Source organism: Rhopalosiphum maidis, chromosome 4, assembly GCF_003676215.2.
Source record: "Rhopalosiphum maidis isolate BTI-1 chromosome 4, ASM367621v3, whole genome shotgun sequence".
Lineage (NCBI taxonomy): Eukaryota > Metazoa > Arthropoda > Insecta > Hemiptera > Aphididae > Rhopalosiphum > Rhopalosiphum maidis.
In genome coordinates this window covers 18390592-18401248 of record NC_040880.1, presented here as the reverse complement: position 1 = coordinate 18401248, position 10657 = coordinate 18390592, and the positions used below count along the sequence as shown (strand labels likewise).

The window sequence follows — 10657 nt, the reverse complement described above, 5'->3', positions numbered from 1 at the left end:
AATGTTAATTCAAGTAATTGTAGAATGTATCAAATGTCTACAATTTATATTTTTTGAATAATAATAAAATAACAATTTTTGACTTTTGACTCCCTCTTTTCGAATACTAAAATAATATTAAAATTAATTTCCATCGAATCAATTTATTTTTTATTTTTTGAATATCTATTAGAACAAAATGTAAATAAGAACAATGATACAATTTGGAAATGTTTGTTATTGGGATAAGTTGACTTTAGAAAAAAAGTAATGATCCCAAAAGAGATTGTTGTTTTGATTGATAAGCAGTAAAATCTGTGATATTAGTGTTATATTTTAACTACATTGCTTTACGTTTACGTTTTAAAATTTGAATTTAAGAAAATAGTACTATAAATGCAATTCAAAAATGTCTGATGATGAAGACGGTGTACATAAGTTGTCCGGGTACAATCACACTGAAGGCGGTCTAATTATTAAAAAAAAACCTAAACCTGCTGAACAGTTTGAGTTTAAAATACCCGATGTACCTAAAGGTTCATTGCTTGGGTTGGACAAATTGGCTGGTAAGTTTTCTATTACAGTATAACATTAATAATTATATTATTGACACCTTCCATTATAAATGTTTATTAATTTTTAGCTCAAAAACGGTTAGAACGAGAATTAGAAAAAACCAAGAAATCGACGTTACATTCCTATACAGACAATGACGATGTAGGACAAGATATTGAAGAGACACATTTAAAAGACAATCTTAAACATAAGAACAAAAGCCGGTAAGACCTTATGGCTTAACAACTAATTGTGTGATAAATATTAATTACATATTTTAATTTTAAATGTATAGACATTATCGATCAGCCCATGAAGAAACTCCAACATATACTGGAGGGTTATCAAAACAAGCAATAGAAAAACAAGAAAGATTGAAAAAATCATATAATCGCGGTGTTCATTATTCAACTTCAGATTCTAAAGATAAACGGAATCGTCATCGTGAGAGAAGAAGCAGTAAGTAATGACTATAAAGTAAAAATTTTGAAAGCTAAATTATCATATACTTTTTTTGTAGGTGACAAAAGTGACAAATGGAATCGTCGAAATGAACCATATTATAAAAAACAAGAAAGAAGTGGTAGCCGTGATCATCGATCCAGTAGAACACCATCTTATAGAAGTAGAGATGAACCTTTAACTCCTAATGTCAGACTTCGAGATACACCATCTAGGTGAGTTATATTACAGTCTTCATCAAGGGCATCTTCAGAGAAGAGGCATACCTTGTATATTTTTAAAAAAAATCTTAGTATTTATAGTTAATTTTTCTGAAACTAAACTGTTTCTGATAACATTAATATTAATAAAATTGTATAATATGCATTATGAATGTGTGTACATACTAATTACTAATAATAGGTTAAATGGGTACATTTTAATAAATTAATACTATATTTTGTTTATGTTGTCTTTTTTTAATATTTTAATTTCAAAACAAGTCATGAGCACTTTAAAATACTTGTTTAAAAATTAATATAACAAAAAAATCCTACATTGAGTCTTAAATTATATTCTTGTCTTTAAATTTGATAACAGATCAATTATTTGCAATATTAAAAATAACAGGGTAATACAATGAATTATTTTAAATGTAAAATTTACTGTTCTATGTTAGTAAGATGGACCTATCACAATATCACATGTTTTCATTTTATGATTAATTATAGAGGAGTAGTAAGGTTATTCCCATAAAAATAATACAAAATAAATGTTTGTCACCGGTTATGTAAAATTGAATACAACAACCCTAATAATTAATTTTATGATGTATTTTTTTTCTTAATTTTTAATTACTTACCAACAAATTGTTTTCATTTATAGTTAATATTATTTGTATATTTTTCAGAACTACTTGGGATGAAGATGATCATATGTCTTCATATAAATCATCTACATGGGATATGCCAACTCCAAAATCTAGTATTGATGATGATCCAACTAGAACACCTAGATTTACTCCAGCTTATAAGTATAATAAATGGGATAGCAATCGTGCTTCAGGAGCTACACCTAAACCAGGAAAAGGTAAAATCCAAAAATTATATATTCTTATTAAAATTAATGGTAAATACCTAAATTACCTATATAATATTAAGAATTTGATACTATTATTATCATTAGGTAGTTATTTTGTATAATGTTTGGTAAATGAAGAAGTATAAAATTATATTATAAAATTTTATTACAGAAAATGATCTATTATGGGCTAGCGAAACTGATCGTGACGAATGGGAAGAAGCTCAAAACCGTTTAGATAGGCAATGGTATAATTTAGATGAAGGAGTTGATGAAACTAATAATCCATTTAGTGATGTCAGTGAATCATATGCCAAAAAAAAAGAACAACAATTAGCTCAAAGTAAAAAGAAACGTATGTCTGCACAACAAAGACAAATTAATAAAGTATGTGGAATACTATTAATAATTAATTTAAATTATCAATGTAATTAATTTATTAATACTTATATATTACTAATTTTAGGATAATGAACTGTGGGAACGTAATCGTATGTTGACTAGTGGTGTAGTAGTATCTGTTGACATAGACGAGGACTTTGATGAAGACAATGAAGCCAGAGTTCATCTATTGGTACATAATATTGTACCTCCATTTTTGGATGGCCGGATTGTGTTCACAAAACAACCTGAGCCTGTTATACCAGTTAAAGATCCAACTTCTGACATAGCAATAGTTGCCAGAAAAGGTTCAATGTTGGTACGAACTTTCAGAGAACAAAAAGAACGAAAACGAGCCCAAAAGAAACATTGGGAAGTAGCAGGCACTGCTATAGGAAACATAATGGGAGTAAAAAAAAAAGAAGACGATAAAGATGAACGAATCGATGAAGAAGGAGAAACTGATTACAAAACTGACCAACAATTTGCTGAACATATTAAAAACACACCAGAAGCCAGTAGTGATTTTGCTAGAAAGAAGACATATGCACAGCAGAGACAGTATTTGCCAGTGTTTGCAGCCAGACAAGAGTTGTTGAATATCATTAGGGAGAATAATATTGTCATTGTTATTGGTGAAACAGGTAGTGGTAAAACTACTCAACTTACACAATACCTCCATGAAGAAGGATACAGCAAGTTTGGCATGATTGGCTGTACACAGCCGAGAAGAGTTGCTGCTATGTCGGTGGCTAAACGTGTTTCAGATGAAATGAACACCAAACTTGGTGATGAAGTAGGATATGCTATTCGTTTTGAAGATTGTACTTCTGAGGTAGTAATTTACATTAAAATATTTAAAATTGATAACTCGGAACATTTTAAATTCTCAAAGATTTATTTATTTGCAATTTTATTTTTTTTCTAGAAAACTGTAATAAAATATATGACTGATGGTATTTTACTTAGAGAATCATTGAGAGATCCAGATTTAGATAATTATAGTGCTGTTATCATGGACGAAGCTCATGAAAGATCATTGAATACTGATGTTCTTTTTGGTCTCTTAAGAGAAGTAATTATTAACAATATAATAAAATTTAAATATTTTAAAACTCATTTTAGAGGGTAAACATTTATAAATAAATACAAATTTAACGCTTTATAGGTGGTTACTAGACGTACTGATCTCAAATTGATTGTAACATCAGCTACAATGGACGCTTCTAAATTTTCTTTATTTTTTGGTAACGTACCAACATTTAACATTGCTGGTCGGACTTTCCCTGTAGAAGTTATGTTCAGCAAAAATCCTTGTGAAGACTATGTTGAAGCTGCTGTAAAACAAGCATTGCAAATACATTTACAGCCTCATGAAGGTAAGTTAAATTTGTATTAAATTTCATTCATTAATTTTGACTTATGTAACTGTTAATACCTAATCATTGTTATTATTAATCAGGTGATATACTAATATTCATGCCCGGTCAAGAGGATATTGAAGTAACATGTGAAACACTAGCTGAGAGATTAAACGAAATAGCCGATGCCCCACAATTATTAGTGCTCCCAATTTATTCACAATTGCCTTCAGATTTACAAGCTAAAATATTTCAAAAATCTAGTGATGGATTACGAAAATGTGTTGTAGCTACAAATATTGCAGAAACATCATTAACAGGTAAAATTAAATTTTTATTAACATGTTAGACTAGTGCTTATTGAAATATATAATGTATAAGTTTTGTGTATAATAGGTTTATTTCAATTAATCATGAATATTTAAGTATAATTGACAATACTATAAATTTAAAAATATTTAAAAGATGATTTATCCAAAAGCAGTGTTTAGGGTATACAGAACTTTATAGCTAATAGTTAATACTAATAAATAATAACAAACAAAAAAAAATGTAAATATAAAGTTAGTTTTCTAAAAATAAAACATTTATTTTATACAATATATATATATATAACAAGATTTGTTTAATTAATTAATGTTATAAATAATTAAGGTTTGGAATCAATTGCATTAAAAATTTGAAAGTATGCAGCTAAAATTATTTTTATTTGAAAACCCATAATACATTTAAAAATATTAAAATGTCAAGAATAACTTAAAATATTTATAAATTAACAATTTTTTAATGTCACCTAACTTGGATAATACATATTAATTAATTATAAATTTATCAAAAATATACCCAATTTATTTTTATTTTTATTTCAATATATATAAATATATATATTTAGATAGTATATTTTATTTTATTTTGTCTTATTACAGTTGATGGAATTAAATTTGTTGTTGATACTGGTTATTGTAAAATGAAAGTTTATAATCCTCGAATCGGTATGGATGCATTGCAAATTTATCCCATCAGCCAAGCAAATGCTAATCAAAGAAGTGGTAGAGCGGGTCGTACAGGTCCTGGACAATGTTTCCGGTATGTAAAGTTTTTTGATATTATCAGTTTAAAATGATTGAATATAAGTTTTATATAAATATTTTTATTTAAAAAATAAAAACTATTCTTAAATTTTAAGATTATACACAGAAAGGCAATATAAAGATGATTTACTGATGGGTACAGTTCCTGAAATCCAAAGAACTAATTTAGCTAACACTGTGTTATTGCTGAAATCATTAGGTGTTCAAGACTTACTTCAGTTTCATTTTATGGACCCCCCTCCACAAGTAACATTATCTTAAAATATTCTATAAATTAATATAATTTTGTCCAATTCAACGTTATATGTTTCAGGACAACATTTTAAATTCTTTATACCAACTGTGGGTACTAGGAGCCTTAGATAATACAGGAGAATTAACATCTCTTGGACGTCAAATGGCTGAATTTCCACTAGATCCGCCTCAGTGTAAGATGTTAATAGTATCATCAGTGATGAACTGCACAGCTGATGTATTAATCATTGGTAATAAATAATTGTCATTAAGCACTTTAAAACAAACAATATATTATGTGTTTAATATATTTTTACAGTTTCTATGTTATCTGTGCCTTCAATTTTCTACCGACCAAAAGGTCGAGAAGAAGATTCTGACAATGTCAGAGAAAAATTCCAAGTTCCCGAATCTGACCATTTAACTATGTTGAATGTTTATAACCAATGGAAGCAAAATAGGTTTTTATTTTAATTATTTATTATATAACAGAACATTTTTACAAAACATGTTTTTACAGTTATTCAGCATCTTGGTGTAACGAACATTTTATTCACATTAAAGCTATGCGTAAAGTTCGTGAAGTAAGACAACAACTTAAAGACATTATGGTTCAACAGAAAATAGAAATTATATCCTGTGGTACCGATTGGGACATTATTCGCAAATGTATATGTTCAGGTTAGTGATTCAAAACCATGTTTTTTATTTTTATAAATTGTAAATAATATTAATTTAATATATTTCATTGATTTTATATAGCTTACTTCCACCAAGCAGCAAGATTAAAAGGAATTGGTGAATATGTAAATTGCCGTACAGGCATGCCTTGTCATTTGCATCCTACATCAGCTCTTTTTGGCATGGGTTTTACTCCTGACTATGTTGTATATCATGAACTTATAATGACTTCAAAGGTAATTATATACTTTCTTGTGCATAAATATTATAGTATTAAATAGTACCGTGTTATACATTTAAACATCAGCTCAATATTTATGTTTATAGTAAATTAAATAGTAATTACACGTGAAGTCTTATAACATTATTAAAAAATGATTTAATTGTATAGTTTTGTAAAATTTGATAAAAAAAAAAAAACTATGTTATCTAGGTAAAAGTATTAGAAGAGATTGTTTTAGTAGCTACACTATTTTTATAATTATCAATGTTAGGCGTTAACTGGTATTCTAAGCGCTGAATAGTAGGTACTGATATCTATTAAAATTATATCCAAGTTGCATTATTATGATTTCAAAATTGGTGTCTTATGTAATTATATTTCTCATATTACTTGATAGGGATATCAAGAAAAATATTTTATAAATTTTAGTCAAGTAAACCGTCTCTTCTAGTAATTCTTCTTTACTTGAATTATATATATTTAACTATTTTATAACTTCACTTAACCAGTTAATCATAGTGCAGTTTTCACATTTAAAGTAGGTATCTTGCATATTTTACCAAAAACTATTAATAATTTCAATCAACATACTTTCCACCATAAATTTAATTAAATGATAACATTTTATGAATTTTTTAGCTTTCTATTGGTGGTCTAGCCATTTAGTCACAAAAAACTAGGCTACTATTGCTGTTATTCTATTTCATTTGTTCATAGTTGTTTCTGTTATTGTTTTATAAGTATATAAAAATAGATAAAAAATATAATTTCATGGGTAGTAATGTAGTACAATCAGAAGATTTAGATTCTCTTCGTGGTGTCAAGTGAATGGCCCCAATTCTCTATTTAAAGTCAAGTACAAATTATTATAAAACAGATAAGACATTTTTTTTCTTTTATTAATCTTTTTACCTTTATAATCATAAATTTATAATTTAACTTATTTTAACAATATGCATTTACAAAATTGCATAAAAAACTTTAGTGAGCATTTTCATACTACTAACCATTTTATAGAAAACATAAGACTACCAATGGATTTAACTATTGCTTTTTTTACTTAGTTTTTACACTTAGTAATAAAATATTTTTATTTGAATAGTATATGTAAATTGAATCTTATTTTCTAATTAACTTAAGCATACTTTCAATTGTTATACTACAGGAATACATGCAAACTGTAACTGCAGTGGATGGCCACTGGTTGGCTGAGTTGGGTCCTATGTTCTTTACTGTTAAGGAAACTGGCAAATCAGGTTCGGCAAAACGACAAACCATGGAAACCTTACAAGAAATGGAAGGTTCTATGAGGATAGCACAAGAGGAAATGAAAGCAAGAAAACTCGAAGAAGAACGTAAACAATTAGCCAGCATCAGAAAGTAAATATATCATGTTTATAAAAATAATTATCATTAAAATACGAGGCATATCCAGAAAGTAAGAGTACTGAGGCTCTTATGACCGCAGGCAATATTTTTTTACTATGTTCGCTCCATTTCTATATAGGTTTACTCCTCTCCTTTATAGCAAGACCATAACAAGTTCAGTACGTTGAAAACTTTGGTCACAAGAATTTTTCTCGTGAAAAATGTCGATTGAGTCTGCCATCACCTCCTCTGTCCACTTCTCGACTGCCTCCTTCACCTCCTCGTCAGTAGAAAATTTACAGCGGTATAACGGACATAGTAAAAAAATATTCCCTGTGGTCATGAGAGCCGCAGTACTCTTACTTTTTGGATAACCCTCATATTATAAAATTTGAGACTTAACATTTTTTTCTGATTTATAGAGTGGAAATCATTACTCCAGGTAAATGGGAACCTGGTACCCCAACACTGCGTCGCAAACAAGGAAATTTGGGGCTATAGCAGTCTTTATTTTATTGTACTTGTAAACACTATTGCTTTTTTATAAATTGATTATTGTTGAAATTGAATTTAACAATAGGTACTAAAAATATGTGTTTGTATACTATGTCCATGTATAAAATATATATTATGTGAAATTGGCACAACAGCTGTTAATTATTATTTTATCAACATAGTATGTATATTACACATTTACTTGAAAAAATTATATGTTTATAATTTCATACATTATTTATGTTATTTTAAAATAAGTTTCACAATTATAAACATAATTAACCTTGACTTAAGGTCTGGACTTTTCAAATGCGTTCATTGCAAAAAAAATAAATAACTATTAAGTGGTGATAATTATTATTTTGTCAGGTGCAGTTTAAAATCATTTTATGCATTCAATTAAAGTATATGGGGAAATAAAAGAATATTTACTGAGTAATAATTGAAGTCTGCTATTTACTTTTTTCTATACTTAAATAAACTATAAAATTAAAAATTAAATATTAGTTAGGTCAGTGGGTTCTCAACCTTTTTATGCTCACCGCACATTTCTTATAACTATACATTTTGACGGAACACTATTAATTAAGTACTGGGAAATTTCCATTTTAAACACCTAATAATACTATATGCGTGTATCATAGCTGTGACTCACGGCACACCTACAACTAGTTCATGGCACACTTATGTGCCTCGGAACACCGGTTGAGAAACACTGAGTTAGTACTAACAAAATTCATTAATTTAGAAGACAAATCAAATCCGCTACTGCATTGTATAATATCAAAAACACATTATTTGTAACTACCACCTGATCAATGTAGCCACAGGTACCTATAGTATATCTAATATTATGCAAAAGTTAATAAATGATTTAGGTAACTATGTAAATTATTCTAATTTAAAGAGTTATAATCATTATAGTACCTAATAAAGTGACTCATTGAACAAGTTAAAAAAAACTCAGTTCGCAAGTGTACTAAATTCCCGGTTTCTAATACAGCGCATATAAATATACATAATTTAGAAAAAATTTGATAATTTTTATATTTGATACATATTTTTTAATAATGACTAATATGAATCTATATTAAATACTCATATTTTAACATTATTTTAATGCTTACGAATATAATTTTACTTTGAATATAACTGTTAGTGTTATGAAATTATTTATTTATTTATTCAACTGTAGTATTAAAAACTACCAAGTAACTAATAACTATGTACTAGTAATTAACGTTTGATCGGATACAACTGAGATATAAGATATTCTAAACTCGTTTAGAAATCTAAAACCTTTTGGTTTATAATGTATGAAAAAAATTTTTTTTTAAATATCATAATAAAAATTGTTTTTGGTAGATTAAAGCAAAATTTTAAAAATGAAAATGCTAAAAATATATGCTTGTATATTACGGTCAAAACTAAAATACATGTCCATATATTATATAATATATATTATGTGTATTGTTATTAACAGCTTTAATAGCTGTCAATTATAATTTAATTTACATAAAAAGTATACCTAATATTATATTATGTACTTTAAAAAATATATATATATTTATAAATTTATATATTGCTTAGCATATTATTTACATCTTTCTAAAATAAGTTGCACAATTACATACATAATTTACCTTGATTTAAGATCCGGCGTATTGAAATGTTTTCAATGTAATAATCCAGAATTATGACTTAACAGTTAAGATAATTATTGGTACTTGTGTTATTGCCCTGCCACCGTGCCATACAAATGTTAACACCCAGCCATAGGTGACTATCAATATGACTTTTTATATTGTTCAAACTTTCAAATAAAAATAAATAATTAATAGTAGCATTGTTAATAGCTAATATTACACCTAAATAAGCATAAAAAAAATAAGACAATATCCTATAGATCCTTAAATATCACATTTCATTTGTTATAAATGATGTTTTTATTAAAAATTTATAGTGCCAGTCTTAAATAGTGTAAAAAATAACCTATTATAATTAATGTATAACACTTGAAATTATACATAAAATATAGCATATAGATTAAAATAAAATAAAATTTCAAATATTGTTAGAATTATTCTACCTTTCTTTTATACACAGATTATATACTTAACTAACCTGCACATAAGATATCAAGGTAGAGTAATATTGATAAAAAATACAGGCATTTTAGACGAAAAACTGCTGATGGGCACCTGAGAATAGGGTTATACACTTTATTTAGCTTAATGGTGGCAGGGAGACAAAAAATACTCAATAATTAGTCAATCAAGTAAAAATCGTAATCATTTAGCACATTAATTAAGCTATATGGGAAGAATAAAAGATATGTGCAGTGTCATAATTTAAGTCAGTTATTTCTATACACTAATAAGCTATAAAATATAATATTAAAAGTTATTAATGCTAATAATAATCATTAATTAAAAATAAAATAACTTTGTTAAGTATTTACAATTAAATCAAAATCTTATTACACTTGATGTAAATATTTTAAACTACATTTATCATACAAAAATACATTATATTGGGAACTTGTGAGGCTTAAACATTTTAACAACAATATATATTTTTTATATATAAAAAAAAAATAATTGGTTAAATATTGATTTATGAAAATTAAAGAAATTCTAATTTTCTAATTATATTATCTGATTTAATAATATTATACATTGTTATCTGTATTAAATTAATGTTCAAATTTTAATAAGTTTTCATATTTAAAAACAACATTTGAATTAAATAAAAACTAAAAAGCAACA

At 26.7% G+C, this 10657-nt stretch overlaps 1 protein-coding gene across 1 annotated transcript; it reads left to right on the top strand.

Moving 5' to 3' along the window:
• Window positions 1–287: 287 nt before the first annotated feature.
• Window positions 288–8024, top strand: LOC113549934 (pre-mRNA-splicing factor ATP-dependent RNA helicase PRP16). The gene is made up of 18 exons (XM_026951467.1): window positions 288–545; window positions 623–758; window positions 830–993; window positions 1055–1211; window positions 1886–2064; window positions 2228–2442; window positions 2522–3271; window positions 3365–3511; window positions 3605–3815; window positions 3899–4117; window positions 4724–4883; window positions 4984–5134; window positions 5202–5373; window positions 5442–5583; window positions 5643–5803; window positions 5885–6039; window positions 7192–7406; window positions 7817–8024. The coding sequence occupies exons 1-18, from the start codon at window positions 389–391 to the stop codon at window positions 7893–7895; spliced, it is 3570 nt and encodes a 1189-aa protein (XP_026807268.1). The 5' UTR covers window positions 288–388; the 3' UTR covers window positions 7896–8024.
• The last annotated feature ends 2633 nt before the right edge of the window (window positions 8025–10657 follow it).

What these genes read in the sequence shown, in the direction of transcription:
- LOC113549934 (XM_026951467.1), top strand. Translation starts at nt 389, where the DNA reads ATGTCTGATGATGAAGACGGTGTACATAAGTTGTCCGGGTACAATCAC. An exon ending in TCATCGTGAGAGAAGAAGCA is followed by an intron (nt 994 to 1,054) that starts GTAAGTAATGAC and finishes CTTTTTTTGTAG; the next exon opens with GTGACAAAAGTGACAAATGG. An exon ending in TTATGGACCCCCCTCCACAA is followed by an intron (nt 5,135 to 5,201) that starts GTAACATTATCT and finishes TATATGTTTCAG; the next exon opens with GACAACATTTTAAATTCTTT.